This window comes from Acyrthosiphon pisum, chromosome A2 (genome assembly GCF_005508785.2).
Source record: "Acyrthosiphon pisum isolate AL4f chromosome A2, pea_aphid_22Mar2018_4r6ur, whole genome shotgun sequence".
NCBI classification, from domain to species: Eukaryota; Metazoa; Arthropoda; class Insecta; order Hemiptera; family Aphididae; genus Acyrthosiphon; species Acyrthosiphon pisum.
This window is the reverse complement of record NC_042495.1, coordinates 58,565,978-58,583,330: the sequence shown is the minus strand read 5'-3', so window position 1 is coordinate 58,583,330 and position 17,353 is coordinate 58,565,978. Positions and strand designations below refer to the sequence as shown.

Sequence of the window (17,353 nt, the reverse complement as noted above, 5' to 3'; positions counted from 1 at the left end):
TTAGTATAATATTTCTAAAACAAATAGGTAATAAAATAATTGAATACAAAGGATGAATATTAATAAAAAGTAGTTATATAAAACCTTATAACCAAATTATGTACCTACTTAGTATACTAATCATGTCATACTAGTATAATATAAGCCATAAGGTATACCTATTGTCATTTATACTTTTTACTATGACTCTAACACAATACGTAGTAGGTATACATTATTAATTAAAATAAAATAAATAGTAATAATATAATTTGGGAATTGATGAAACAGACTGTGTAATAGAAACATTTTTGATTTTATAGAAAAATTGTGTAGGTACTGTGTGTACTTGTGAATATAATATTGCACAATTATATGGATTTTTATGACATTTCTATTCTTCTTGATCCTATTGTATTATGCATATATTATTATTGAGTTCGTATAATACGATTATACCGAACAAATTGATTTTTTTGTGAATTCAGAACATGAATCAACTTGATGTTGTTATAATATATTTTATACTTTATTATATTGAAATTATGGACATTTTAAATAATTGGAAAATGTAGGTTACCTATATTAAAATTACTTTAATATAACCTCCACACATTTTATTCGTAATTTTTACAATTGATTTTTTTTCGTTTATTTATTTATTAGCAAAAATCGGTATTATAAACAAATTTAATCAATAAATAAATTTATTTTTTTTTGTATTAATGTTCTGATAGTTGTTATTGCCGGGTCTCAAGGATTTATTAAATTGATAAACGATTTTCTCATTATTTCAAAACTAAAATGTGAATGAATGTGCGTTTATACATTCAATCACATTTTAGTTAACGCATGCATTTGTCCATAATATCGTGTGCCTACCATTTGTAATGACGCATTGATCATTAAACTAATACAGTTGTAAGTACCTATATAGTGTTGCAAATACTTACTAATATAGTAGGTATATAGCATTCGAGGCTTCATTAAATTGACTATTGCTTAATACACGATTCAAGTAGTCAGATAAGTACCAAGGCGTATTTTTATTAGTAGTGGTTGGTATTGTGGTGGAAAGTAGGACGAAGGTTCTAGTTGCACTACGACAGTTCCTGGCAAAACGATTCAAACCTTCAACAGTGAAAGTATTATTTCGTTTTAGTACCCGCAAAGTGCCGTATTCTTACCACCCGGTATCGCGTTTATCATAGTTTTTCGCCATATTTTAAACCGGTGGTTGACAATCACTGAAGTTCTCCAACGGATTTCAGATACTTTGGTAAGTAGTTTTATTGAGTATTATATCATTTTAGACAACAACTATATAGGATTTAGGTAGACTATTGTGTGTGTAAAAATGTCACTTAATAATATGTTAGCACGAATGGTATGAAGTACCTATTTCACTATTTAATGATAATCGTTAATATTGTTATACCTATATTATAGTGTTCATATAATCACAAAAATTTAAAATTACAAGAAATTCCCAGTAATTTTCTTAATAATTGCGAATAGATACAAACAAAAAACAATCATAAAACGTAAATATTTACGCAATAATCAATTTTGTTTTAATTCGGAAAGGAATAGCCGTAGAGACTAGAAATAGTTTAGCTCATTCTGAGCATCCAGACATGATATTTTAAACTTGTTTAGTTTTTTTTATTTAAGTCTATGAATTATGATATCTTTGTTTTTTAGTAACAAACTTGAAAATTTCATACATGATCCCTCATAAATAAATTTTACAATATTAAAAAAATATCGAAAATACTTAGGTATATTTTTTGTTAGTGATTTGAAGTTCACGTTTTGATGAAATTGAACATTTTAACTAAAAATAAAAGCTATTCATGAGTCTATGTTTGTTATTTTGTTGTAATTTAAAAAATATTCATCACTGAGATTTGATATTACTCATAACTAAATGTATTATTATCTGTACCTAATACAATTTTCACACTTTTAGATTCTATATATACCATAAACCTATTCACATTATTCTACATTGGTATTGACTATAATTAATTAATAAAAATAATAAATTACCTAGGTATATAAATATATAATATAGGTATGCCACTGGATTTATTTAAGGGGGGGGGGGGCAAAAAATGTATTTAATTACTGTTTTTCTGTTCCTTCCTGAGTATATAAATCCCTTAATTTGATTGCTTAATAGACACAATTATTTAATTTATAAGATATCAATAAGTTTTGATGACAATGTAATGGGAATATTGATAGTAAAATATTATGACATTAGCTAATGGTGAGGGGATGTCCAGACCCGGGGTCCATTCACCGGCCCCTGCGTGCGTCACTGAAGTGTTCGATGTTTTGTGGAAATAATTAGTTCAACCTACAAAATGACTAATAAAAAATATTAACAACTTTATAATAATATAAATAGAATATGTATCTTTAGAAATAATGACTGTGTACGTTTCTATTCAGGATCGTTTTTCGCACATCTTCAATGATTTACCTATATCATAAAATTCTAACGTAATAAATATTTTATAGTAACTAAGTACTAGTTCAATGATGGAGTTCCTACACTACTGCAAAACAAGTTCCCTGGGGTCTGCTTTATTATTATTTAATATTTTAATGTTTATATAAGAGAACTAAAAAAAAAATTAAATTTAATACATATCCATTATAAAATAAATGTTGTTTTATTTTTAATAATTTGCATTACAATTTTTACAAAAAAATAACATTTTATTTGTTTTGTTTTTAACAAACTGAATTGGAATAAAAACACTAAGTCTTAAAATGTATTATCCAATTTAACTTCGAGTGACTTAAACTATTTCTCACTGTATTCAGCATTCTTTTATAAAACTATACTGTTTTTTACGATGACGTAAAAATACATGTAATTGCTGAAATATGCCCACGGGTAATCATTCTTTTTGAATAGAAAAATCTACATCTTAGTATATGCGGCTAAAAAACCAGTTGTCTAACAGGAAGCTTAAAATGAATCGATGCATGTCTTTATGAGTAATTATAACTACTTTCTTTTTTGGTTCAATTCAATCAGAAAAACATTTTTTACATTTGTTTACTAAATAATGAATGATCATCATAAGCCATTATAATTTGTAAATAATAATGTAGGTACGCTACAAAAAGCGCAATGAATTATTCATACATCAATTTATATACCATCATCAGAGGTGGACTTAGCTTTTTACTGCTATAGATACTAGAAATATGACACCCCTATATAAATATTAAAAGTGAGCACTGAGTATGGTATGGTTGATATTATACGTTTTCCACTACAGAAGTCAACAATTATTTAAACTCCATAGGAACTGCATAATAATCAGGTCAATGCAATTAGAATGCAATTTACGTCAATTATTTGTTATTCGTTATAATACAAAATTAAAATAAAATTAATTTAAAACTTTAAATATAATTCAGATTTTGGGCCGTAACACGTTTGGGCACAAAATTATATTTTTACATGAGATTCGGTAGAACGATTTAGAACACACGTTTAGGTACACTTTTTATTCAGGCCCCAAAAATCAATACAACGTTTGAGTAACATAATATTTTTATAATAATACTACGTTTGGGTACCAACGTTTAGGTGCATATTTTTACTTTTATACTTTTACATTTTATTTTTTAGAGATTATTAGCGTTACCCAGGAGACCCCTCGAGGAGGATGGCTCTTAATAGTCTCCCAAAAATGTTTATTACTTTATTTTTTATTATTAATATTTTAATTTTTTAATTTTGTCATATTAAGTTAAAATATTTGGTCATTTATTACAAAAATTCTATTAAAATCTTGTTTTATTTATTTACTTATCTATATTAATTATTAGTCGATAACAAGTACATGTATTACGTATAAATTCGTAGTCGCGTATACTACGATAGTAATCATAGAATAATCAAAATAATATCAGTATATTTAATTGGTTTGGAGATAAAGTATATATATATATATATACCACTATTGTAGATCACGTGTTTATGAAGTGTACCCAAACGTGTCTTGTATAATATGTGTATTGTGTAGCCAAACGTTCTCTGTTTTACCCGGAAAAATTAGAAAAATACCTTTTATTTTATGTGTTCAAACGTTGTGTCTATTTGTACCCAAACGTGTTGGCTTTTGGGTCAATGTGACCAAACGTTCAGCGCCCAGATTTTGAGCGAATGTTTATCATGCGATGTTAGTTGCGATCTATATTGATAGCACTATGGGCTATGGCTAGTGATTTATATCGGTATACAATATTACAGCCAAATATTGTTATCCTTGTCTTTCTAAACAAGCAACTTACGACACACCAAGAAAAATGTGTTTAACATAAAAGTAAACAATATTTAATAATACTCAACACAATCATAACGGCCACAAACTGTGCGCAAAATCGAGCAGGTTTTTAAAAAAAATCTTTTTTTTTTTTAATAATAGGTAGATATATGGATCTAAATCGCGAGCCATATAAAATACGATTCATGATGAGGACAAATAGATAATTGTATTACTGTACTAATAGGCGCACCACACGATAATCCAAGTTTTTATAAAACAATAATTTTTATTTTATGTTTGAGTAATTTCTAGTTTTCCACTCATACGTAGTCATTTATAAAAAAAACATTGATTTTTCTCGCTTAGTTTCTACATTATCAACTAACTGGTGACGTGTTTTGAAAACACACGGTGTATGTGTGTCAAGTATAAATGAAAATGTGCGACCCTTTCAAGTCCCTATCATCATATATTGCAACCATTCAAACGCTGCAACACAAGAGCTGTTATTTGTCAATTTGAAAATATTCATCGCATAATATACCACGGCGGTATATTACGACATCAAAGATGATGACGGAACAATACAACATTACAACTTATATAATATACGCGGACTAACAACTAAGTCTAATGCAGATATTTAAGTTTTAACGGTGGTTCTGTTTTCAGACGAACGCTTATCTTTTTCAATAAGTTTTCGATATAGATTTAAAACAGTTTCATATTTTTTTGGATATGGTAATTATTCAGGTGTTCAACTTTTGCAAAGAAAAACCAAACAAATAACAAAAATAACGACCGAAACATGTTTAGCGGTGCACAGTGCACTCCTCTATGGAGGGAAAATGCGCAGGGTAAACGAATTTCGAGTATTTGCTGTACACAGAGAATAAGATACGCAAACGGCCACCAAAGACCTGGCCGGAAACTATGCGGTATTGAAATTAAACCAAAACACGACTTTGCAGTTTATTTGGCAGGCTACCGGTAATTTCCAATAGAAATTTCATGACAACAATCTTTTGATACTTATAATATATTATATTTTATTAAGCTGTGATCAATTAAATAATATATTGATATTATTTATATTATTAATTAAGATTAATAATATAAATAGTCAAACTAATGATATATATATATATATATATATATATATATAAATTTAATCAAAAAATGATTCACAAACTTTTATAGTTAACAAACTATGTTCGTACCTATTTAAAATAAAAAATAAAAATTGTAAATTACACACATTTCTGGAATTCAACATATTCTCTAAATATTTGTCATCGACGTACAAGCGTTTTTTAACAACGAGTAGGTAACCTACCTATTAATAAACGTAATAAACAATTATTTGTACTGCACCGCTGTTTTTATGTTATTAACTTATTGCGGGAGCGAAAAAATACGAATACACGAGGCCAGTGTTTTTCTTTTGATGGCAGTTTCCCTTTGTTGGGGTTTAACCGTTTATATGTTATTTTTTCGTTCAACGATCAGCCTCTTAGGATATTGTCATAGGTACATATTATCTGCTACAGTCAAGAGTACTGCACACACATACTGCACACCGGATGCTGTTGGAAAGGTCACCTCTATAGACTCCTGCCGCCCAGAGTTCCGGTAGACCCTCACTCACTCACTTCTTAGTCACAGGAAGTGCGCCGGGGGATTTCCGACTATAGAATAGCCCACGGAACGATAAACCCCTCATAATAAATATTGACGTCCGGTAGCCGCGACCGTGGCGTGGTGCTTGAACGAAAACGACTTAATATTATGATTGAATGTACCTACCTATACCTATACCTACTCCACGTTTTTATGTATATTTTTCTGATTCGCAGACGCTCAAAAACCATACATCGTAACATGTATATCAAACTTCTTTTCTCGGCGTTTACAATCACGGCGTTCACGTCGGCACGCCCTCAGCAATTGCCGTTATCTCTAGTGCCGCCCATCCAACAGCAGGGTTTCGTAGCACCACCACAAAACAACGCCATAAATCCTTCAGTAAGTCCATGCAATAACTATCTCACCTATAATGTGACTAGATCAATTCTTATAATACTAACACGCGTGTCGTATTTATTTAAATTGTATTATTCATATATAGGTACTTATGAATACTGGGCCCTACTGAGGAAACTCGTACATCTTGAAATATAGAAACACATCCGTCGTATTAACGTATCGATGTCCATTACTTATATTAAGTATAGAGTATTTATATTAAACAATAGTTAATTAACAGCATAAATTACTTTTACGGTTTTTGAAACGCGTTCCGTTTCGTTACAATACGAAAAAGATTTAAAGAGCAATTAACGAAAAAAGAAAGATTTTATTAGAATTTATTTTGACAATATATACAAATACTTATACAAATTAGATAATAATATACTATTAAAAGACTACTGAAGGCGTAATGAATACAAGTATTGACGTAACGCAACGTTTATCAATATTCAATGATATTATAACATGGTACACGTACTAATCACAGAAACTTGTATTTATCAATATACTTACGGATAAAAATGTTGAATGATTGGTTAAGTGCCCCATTGAATTTCTTTTATTTAAATTAACATAATATAATATACATTTATATTAAACATAAATATTATCATTGTGAAAATAGAACGAAAAATATAACTCAATTTCTTCATAATATTGCTAAACTACCTTTAGTTTTAATTGAGTATTTTATTTTTTCATAAATATTGTTAAGGCTCGTGTATCTTTAATAAGGGGCAATATTTAGGCAATATGCAATTCGATGCCGCCGCCCATGGCATTTGGGTTAGTCGTCAATGATGATTAGTGTGAGTGTGATTGTATGCGGGTACCGGGCTATCTATACGCATGCATTGAATGTGCACACATTTCAACGACACCGCCGACCAAAAATAAAATGCATGATTTTTTACTCAAAACACGCTTTACAGGAAAAACTCTCACGTAGACTGGTCTGATTTGATTTTTTTTTTTCGTTATAAAGAGGAGAATTTTCTACAGGGCTCGTTGGACTTCAATTTTAATTTCCTTGCAATTAAAACAAACATAATACAAATAATGAAATCTTTTGAAAATTTGTAATACCCATTCAAAATCGTATTATATGGTTTAGAATTTTGAAAATCCAAGTCAAATGACGCGCTGTTATAAGTGTTTCTCTTTCAAAAAAAAAAAAAATTATCGAAATCGGATCACTCTACGAGGCGTGAGAGTTTTTCCTGTAAGACATGTTTTTGAACAAAAAAACAGGTCACGTGCAGGCCCCTTAGTAAAAATGAAACATAATAATTGTTTTAAATAATATTAAGTAATAACACAAGTACTTAGAAAACTTTACTGAATACATTTTGTATTTACTGTTTTGTGATTTTAAATCTATAATCGATTTTTTTATAGGTACTTACTACTTACTAATAAAAAATAAAACTTTTATAATCAAAGATTTGTCAGACAATACCGAGTAATTTTTAATAATAATACAATATAGAGTTAAAATAAAGTAAGATTTCTATTTATATTAACTGTTCACCTATTTAATATTTAGTTCATGGTTACTTGAACATTATATTATAATATAGGTATGCTTGAATAATGATGGCCGTGTCAGAGGTTAACTGCGAAAATACGTTAATATGCATACTAGACTCCTTGGACTAAAATGAAGGAAATTAAAAAATTTAATTTTAATATTTGTATAATAAATTAATAATCATTAAATAAAAATCACAATTAATGAACTGTTCAGTGAAAAAAATGCTCTGAACATACTGCTAGGTTATAACTGATAACATATTTTTTTCGCCATTTCTTACCTTCTAAAATGGTAATTTAGACCAATTCGTATTTCACTAAAATAATAGGTACATTTACATATTGCATCACCTATAAACAAATAAATTGTTATATATACTGACTTGTATAATACAATAGAAGTAACTTAAAAATAATGTGTGACGCAAATTACATAGTATATAGTTCATTTTTGCAATAACGACCATGGTATTGATTTTTGGACGTGACGCAGATTACAATGTATACCTAACTCATTTTTTTTGGCGTCGTTTTTGACGCAAATTATATATTTAACACATTCTAGCCTTTGTGTGACACGAATTGATGGAATTAATAAAAATCTACATATGGTATATTCAGCTGTAGGAACACACAACTTACATGAATAAATCGACGCAATACAATAATACATACTATTATTATTTTAAATAACTTTTAACCGAAAGTTATAACAGTAATTAAATGTATAATGTATAAATGTAAAATACCAGACTATCAAACTGATAACGATATAATATCTCCTTCTAAAATAATAAGTAAAGTAGAATTAGTAATCAATGGGTATAATTTTCTATTCTTCATAATAAAACGTGCCTGAATTTCACTTTATATGTACCTAATACCTACTCATTATTTCTTGGCGAGCGCGTTAATTCCTTAGTGGGGAAGCAAACAATTTTCCATCGTACATGTATAAATTTTTTAAATATTCTTATCACCTCAACAAGATAATATACTACCCAAGAAGGACTATAGTTAAAACCTAGTAGTAACTAGTAAGTGTCTTACACTTAGTTCTGACTGTCTGTAATCTGGCTAATTAAAACATATACTTTTATACAACGAAATAATCATAAAATATGAAATATATTGATTTAAATAATATAAATTGTTATACGATATAAAAAAATTATTATGACCATTGGACTGAAACACGAAACAGTGAAAACTGTATAAATATAAGTTTCTGAGGTGGGGAACTTGGGTCTTGTGTACTCAAGTGAACGCTTGTGTTATTTGTCACATAACAAATTGCTCCATTCATTGCTTAAAATCATTTGTAAACTTAACCTAGAGGGTATTGAGATCATAACATTTTTTTTCAGATGAAACAGGAAACGAACCTTTTTAATTTTATTATATTTTTGTGTTAACAGATGTAGTGATGCCCTTTATATAATTAGTGTAACGTAATGCTTGATGGCTTAGAGTGCGAATCAGTAAAAATTGTTTCTCTGTTTAACACATAGATTACACTGCGTTAGGTTAGGGTATCCTCTTCTTATATGTTTACTATAAACCGATATTGGTGATACTTATAATATCTGGTATAAACCTGGTATGAACGCTATATTGGACAGTATAATAAAATTGTTTATTATGGTCTTTAATAAAATAATAAGTACCTACTTATAATAATAGATGAACTTTAAAAACCTAAAATGTTTTGATTTCTTACAGATCAACTCTATCGGCAAGCCAACCAATCCAATTGTGGTGGCCGCGTTCCAGAGGGAGGCTTTGCTGCCTCCACACATGCAAAATTCGTTTTACAAAAACCCTAAGATAGCAGAAAATTTGGCCCAGAACAGTTGGTTCGGTCCTGGCGAGCAACACGCTGTAAACAGGGAAACGGAAAAGATCCCGAGAGAGAAAATCTTTCTCATTCTCAAAAATGCAGGACTTTTGCCCACGCCTTGACTGGGCATCATTAATGAACATGATTAATATTATAATTATTTAATACTAGTATATGATAATGCGTTAAATTAACTATACATTTTATCACATATTTTTCCCAAATCAAACGTTATATTCGTTAAACGTTTATATTTTTTCCTCCGGATTATATTTTTAACTATAGTAACATATAGTAACATGTACTTTTTTATTTTAAATACTGTATAACATTAAGTAATTACATCACATCGTGTGTGTGTGTGTACATTGTATTTTGTAAATATAAAATAATTATTGTAACATTATATTACAATAAATCATTATATTTTATCTTTGTTTTTGTAAGTCGAATGTTGTTTTTTTTTATGTATTGTACCGAAGATAATAACAAGTAAAATATGGTATATTTTACAGAAAATAAGCTAATGTTAGAATATCGATCTTTCCATTATTATATACGACATACGTGTACTTATGTTATTACTTATTACTTATTGGGTTATGTCTTATAACCTATTATATTATAATATAATATACAACGTTGGGGTTTTATAATATGAAAATTGCATAAATATCCGCTATATTACATTAAATATCACTAATTAATAATTATGCACTAAAAATGGAAATTTATTAATTAATAATTTTTTAATCACTTAGAAATTATTACAGGTAGTTACTTAAGATTTGAAATAATTTAGTCACTCTGATCAGAATTCAAATGAATTGACTATACAACGCATTCAACGCTTGCTCGTTGATAATCAGCGATTGATAATCGCAGTAGAAATCGACAAAAAAAATCCAACAAAATCGGCAGATAACAAAAATTAGAACCAAATACCTAATACGAAATTATTGTAATAATTCAATTGACAAAAATCTGAAAACACGTTTAGTAAAATATAATTTCATAAGATATGACCGATTCTGATTCAAAGGGTAAAAATGCAAAAAATTCCAAAAAAGCACTAAAAACTAAAAAATCGAAAAATATGCAAAAAAAGGCAAAATAAAATTTTTAAATTGAGTTCTCTGTATCACGAAACATATTTTTAGCTTACTCTGCTATTTTGTAAGCATCTCATAAGGAATATGCAAATGCTATAAAATCCCAACCCTGAATTAATATACAATAATAATGTTTGTAAACAAGGTATAGTTTGAAATTCACTATTTGTTTTCTTATACCTACTTAGGGATTTAAAGGTATATTCTTCAACATTTTATTTTTATTCTCTACAGCTCATATTCTTACGAGATTCTTTTAAACCCGATATTAAGATGTTTATATGTTCGTTAAAAATAATATAATTTTTGGTACATAATGTTAATTTTGTTGATTTTTGATTGTAAATAAATTATGAGATTTATGATATTTATGTTCAATAGGTAATAATGATAATAAAAATAATAACAAAATTAAGTCTATTCCATGAAAATCAACAATAATTCGTCGTTTACAATAAATGATTGTTTGTACTAAAAATAAACTAATTAAATTCTAAAACTAATAAATTATTGGTTGAAAATAGTTGGTATTATGGTTTGTAATTGCCTAGTACATTATGTATAGAAAGAAAGCCAAGTTTATTCAATGTAATAACTATAATAATACATTGTAGATGTATAGACTGATAACTATTGACTGTTGTTGTATACTACCTACTTAGAAGGTACTTGTATAAAACAATTGAGATTTTTTTTTTATTAGGATCGTATCGATGGAGTTATTGATAAATTCGTATAGTTCTAGAAAAAATATAATATGACTTATGAGTACGTATATTCTACACTATAGTATATACGTTCTATCGTACATCGTATATATTTATATTATTATTATAATCTGTACTGATAAATTTGATAAATACATTTCGTACCAGTCTGAGTAAAATAAATAATATTATTCATCATTATTAAATGATAATAAATAATATTATTCATAATCATTAAATGATAATAATCAATATTATTATCATTTATAGTCATAAAAATTAAATTTCAACATTTAATACAATAACTTATTTTAATCATCAATAGACAGTCGATGAGTATTTTTAAAATTTTAAATTCATCAAATTAAAAATACCTACTTAGTAAGTATTTACGTTGTTTCATAATTTTTTTCTTTTTTATATTGTGAATGCGATTCAATATTGTAATATTGTTTTATACAATTTTGGAGATCACCACAATATTAAGAACATTACATACAAATTAGGATTTCACTTTTTAGATTCAAATAGCAGAGCATTGTATTGTATTTACAATGATGAGTGTTTTTTTCTGTCGGTCAACAACAATTGGGGTAGTAAAAACGCCCTGACTATTGACATCATAATCTTTCTTATAGAAAATTGAATCTATTTAGTACTTTTAAATAGTGAAAATTGAAAATTCCCAGTAGTTTTAGAAAGAGCCAAAAAAACAAAAAAAAGTGAAAAAATAGTAATTTGTACCAGGACTAAATTTAGAATAAATATATCGTTTTTAAGTTTTCTGTTATTTAAACGTTATACAATTTTAATGTTTATCGTTATTGTACATTTGAACCTGATACATTTTTAGTTTTTCTCGTTATTGTACTATTTATATGATTATTTCCGTTTATCGCTTTTATATTTTTAAACGATATTTTAATTTTATTGTTTTCTGTTTAACGTTTAATATAGTAGATATAGTAGATAGGTCTAATTAACCACACTTTGACATAAGAACTATCAAATTAATAGAATTAGTCGTCCAAGATGTTTTCAAAATTATTTTTGATAAAATTGTTTTCACTTCGTAAAAAAGCTTTAAAATTGAATTCTAAGGTTCCTTATAAGTTTCATTAATGTGAATTCAAAATTATTTAAATACATTGGGCACGATTATTTTTTAAATGAATTTTAATTTCAAATTTTAACAACATTTTGAAAATTTCAAACAATTTTTCAGTTGGAAATTTATTAACATTTTTCTTTTTATATCTAACATTAGAAAAGTTAATAAAAGATTTCTCATACATTTTTCTATATGTAATAAAAATAATAATTCTACTGGATAACAACATAATTTTTTTATAAGAGTTTGAAATAAAAATTTTTATGATTTAGATTTTCACCGGTGAATTAACGAATTTTCATCTATCGATTTTTGGTAATTTCTTGTAATTCAAAAAGGAATAACTGTAGACACACACATTTTCACCAAATGTTAAAATAATCATTTTTCATGAATAGTAAAATGTTCAAACTATTTTTATGTTTTTAGCTATTTATGGAAATAAAAACATTTTAAAATGCTGTAAATTATTTTTCAGTTGGAAATTCATAAAAGTTTTTCTTTTCATAGCTCAGATGAAAAATGTTAATTGAATATTTCACAGAAGTTTTTCTACCCATAACAAACAAAAGTTAACCGGAAAATTATGCTATTAAATTTATAGTCATAAGATATTTTCTATTTTTATTAATTATTTTTTTAAAATATTGAATATGATTATTTATACATATACCTATGTTAGGATGACACAACGTCTCCATCTCCGCTTAGAATCATTTTTAGTATGCAATGGTTCATCATTGAATTCAAATATAATACATCCATCACAACGACATTCTCGACAAATACTGTACAGCAGAGAGGTAACCTGTCCACCTTTTTTCAATTTATGTTGATTCAATTGTTATTTCTCGATTAAAAATCTTGAAAATATAACACAAGGTTACTCATAAATTGTACTTCTTGTAATTTAAAAATATCAAAAATATGTGAGCATAATTTTTTTATAGGCATTTTTGAATTTTGATATACATATATACGAAAAAATAAACATTGTTTTTTTTAGTAATGAATATAATTATTTTGTTGTAATATTCAACAAATATTAATTAAACATTGGCAAGGAATTATGAACTCTTTTGAATTATGACGAATTACATAACACGACAACTAAACAACAACAACAGCGTTTATTTACTTAACCATTAATAAACGGTCAAGTTGTTTCGTAATATTTGTTACTTAGCACTTTTGAAAACAAACTGCAGAGTTGTGTTTACGGTATATAAGCACTTAAACACGTTAGAAAGTTAGAAGTTCACAAAGAGCTCACATAAGTTGTTTTAGGTTGTCGTGGATATTGCATATTTTATTATTGTTGAAAGATGTGTTTGAAATAAAAATAAAATTTAAAAATCCGAAAACATGTTATTAAGTTAGTTGATACCTATTATTATTTTTGACAGTAGTCAGTAATAAATAAAAATAAAATTATTGATAAACTGTGAAACTTATCATATTTTAAAAAATCCCATGCAAAAGTAAACACTAGTTACCTAGTACCTACCCACGTTAATTATACATATATTTCACACTTAGTATTAATTAGACTATAACCAGGGTTTTCAAAATAAAAGATATAGGTACCACATACTTTTTTATATGCATTAACGTGCAAACAAAAAAACATTGAAAATAAAAAACGAAATTGATTTTATCCCAAATATGTGGTCTCCGAACTTTTGACATAAGTATGGCAACGTGGGTATTTTATAAAAGTCATATTGTTTCTCCAACTGGTTGAGATAATTATGTGATAATGATTATGAAAATAAATTAAAACTTTCAGAGTACTTGTTATTTCTGACGATTCTCAAATATTTTCGATTTATATTTCTACATTCTAACCAAACTAATTACAATTTTTTAACGTATTACAACGATAAATCCTTAATATTTGGAAACTAAGAATAAAATTACAAAAAAATTATTATTTCTTGTGATAAGAAACAAATTATTGTTACGTGCAATAAAGGTGCTTTACTAAGGTATACAAAGCTATATAAAGGTATTCTAATTTTCAAATTATTTTAGATTTAATTATTATATACTTATTTGTCATTGTAATTTGTCTCCGTCATAATGTCTCGCACCATTCATTTAATATAAAAACGCACAACAATAAATTATGGCCGAAAGCGCATTCTCAACCAACTCGCAGATTTAGAGAAAGATGATGCAGTTAATAAACAAAAAAAAACCTTGTGTGTCTCAAGCAACCCTCAGAAGATGTGAAAACATAAATATGAGCTTAGAAATATAATTTTATTATGACGCATATATTATATAAAAGTTACGAAAAAATTTAATTAAAAACAACATCTAATTAGACTGTTAGTGGCAAAAATATTTTCGGTGTTTTTCGAAAATTTGGAAAAAAGTCACAAGTCCGAAAATATTACCTCCATAGAAAATTCACTTGGCACGAAAAAGATAATACTCTCCACTGCCAAGTGGAAAGATCTGAAAGCCCTATAAGATGTTTTCACACTATACAAAAAGTATAAACAAATTCAACCACGGTAGATATTGGTTATTGGAACTGAACTACTGAACAAATAAAACGCTGGGTCATGGCGTTTGAAATGTTTACTTTATTGCTTATCAAACAGACATTTCGAATTTCTCTGTTATCAAAGTTTCCAAGGGTTTACCGCTATAGAATTTCCTAGCGGTAACCAACCAATTTTGATAACGGGTTTCAAGCAGGACTTTGCACTGGAATCATTTTTTCGGGTTTCGGGTTTCGGGTGTTACGGGTTAATACACTTTTTCTGGTTACGGTTAAATGAAAATTTATTCCGGTTAATTATAGTTAATTTGGGTGTTAAAATAAAAACCCAATGTTGTATATCCATTAAGATGAGATTTTCAATGCCAAATTTGATATAGTAATCTGATTTTATATTTAAAGTAGGTAAACATAATAAAAATATTAAAAAATATTAAAAAATACAAATTAAATATTAATACTTATTAGTTATTAGTTTATTACTTATTACTTAGTACTTACTCAGTTCTTTTTCAACAGAAGAATGTTCTAGCTTATTACATATTATTTTAATTATTAACTAAGCATATTTTTGTTATATTTATTTTTGATTAAGAATGTTTTACAACACAATTACTATTCTCTATTATTGAATATTGTGAAATAAAATAAAACAATCATTCAATCACAACAAAAGCATCAAGGTATTTTTTAATTTTTAATTAATTATTGTTAGTTACAAAAAAAAATTGAGTTATCCATTACAAACTTACACTACTATCTTCTTATTTTCTTAGTCACGTTAGTTGCAAAAAATGCATACAAATTGATATGCTACTTAATTTTCAATAATTCGGGTTTCCGGTAAACCCAAATGGAAATTCGGGTTTCGGGGTATTTCGGGTGTTTTTTGGGTGTTAATTTTTTCAATGGATTTCGTATATACGGGTTTTGGGTTATGCTATTTATTTGGGTTAATTCGGGTTTCGGGTTTCTGGTTACGTTCGGGTGCAAAGCCCTGGTTTCAAGCCCTGGACCATGTTTATTGTTTATAGTGTTCATGAGATGCGTAAACACGTTGCGAATACCTAGTGTTAGTTTATCAACGGAAAGCGCCCTCGTGCACTACCAACGTGCGACAATAACGGACGATGTATGACGTGTTCGTAGTTGCGCGCCTGACGCCTGTGCATATGATATTGTGATCAAATAGTAATATTGTATGTTAACAATACATTTTAAGTTAACTGTTCACGTTAGTTGTCACCGATGAACTAATGTGACGCAATCACCGGCACCATGTTCGATGTTCGTGATCGTAATGAAGCCACGCCCCCTGAGCACAAGTTGGCCTATCGTTGCGTCGCACCTAGTCTCCACCAATCAGCACGTCAGAAGCGCTAGTGATACGCGAAAAGGATAACGCTCGAAGAACTCGAATAAAAATTTCACTGCCCAAGCAGAAAAGTCTGAACGTCCTATAAGATGTTTTCACATCAAAAAGTTATTTTATAGGTATAAGATAGGTATAGTGTTGATATTTTGACTCTATTCAAGTTTAGAAACGACCCAGGCGGCCGAGTTATGCGCATGGGCGTGGCTTTATTCCGTGGTAGCGCATGACGTACCGCCGTAGTGGGTACGACGTTCGACCGTCGCGAAACGAAAACTAGTCGCCACGCAAGTCTGTTCTTATTCTTAATAGAGTATAACTTTGTTCACAGCAAAAGTGTCAGCTATTCCGTGAGAAGGTTGACGCCCAGTCTGACGTCCGAATTAGACTGTTTTGGCAAAAGAATTATCGGTGTTTTATCGAAAAATTTGGAAAAAAGTCACAAGTCCGAAAATATTACCTCCATAGAAAATCTCAACGGCTAGTCTGACGTCCAAATTAGACTGTTGGTGGCAAAAGATTTGTCAGTGATTTTTGCGATCGTAATGAAGCCACGCCCCCTGAGCACAAGTCGGCCTATCGTTGCGTCGCACCGAGTCTCCACCAATCAGCACATCAGCAGCGATACCGTTACGCGAAAAGGATAACGCACAAATAACGCTTGAAAATTTTCACTGCCCAAGAAGAAAAGTCTGAACACCACATAAGATGTTTTCACATCAAAAAATGTTCGTGAGATATATAGGAGGTAGTTAGTCTAAGAAAAATGTAGTTTTTACTTTATAAGAGGCTGTTCTGGTAAAAGTGAAAAACATATAACGCTCAACAGATGGCGTTGTGCACCGTATAACCGCCGTC

The 17,353-nt window shown here is 28.5% G+C and overlaps 1 protein-coding gene across 1 annotated transcript; it reads left to right on the top strand.

Annotated features, from left to right (window-relative positions):
- The first annotated feature begins 1,048 nt into the window (after nt 1-1,048).
- On the top strand, nt 1,049-10,253 carry LOC100160509. The gene is made up of 3 exons (XM_001944553.5): nt 1,049-1,258; nt 6,134-6,302; nt 9,564-10,253. The coding sequence occupies exons 2-3, from the start codon at nt 6,159-6,161 to the stop codon at nt 9,801-9,803; spliced, it is 384 nt and encodes a 127-aa protein (XP_001944588.1). The 5' UTR covers nt 1,049-1,258; nt 6,134-6,158; the 3' UTR covers nt 9,804-10,253.
- Nucleotides 10,254-17,353: the final 7,100 nt, after the last annotated feature.

Excerpts from the sequence above, each read along its gene's own strand:
- LOC100160509 (XM_001944553.5), top strand. The coding sequence starts at position 6,159 with ATGTATATCAAACTTCTTTTCTCGGCGTTTACAATCACGGCGTTCACG. Across the intron at positions 6,303-9,563 it reads ACAACGCCATAAATCCTTCA|ATCAACTCTATCGGCAAGCC; the intron begins GTAAGTCCATGC and ends GATTTCTTACAG.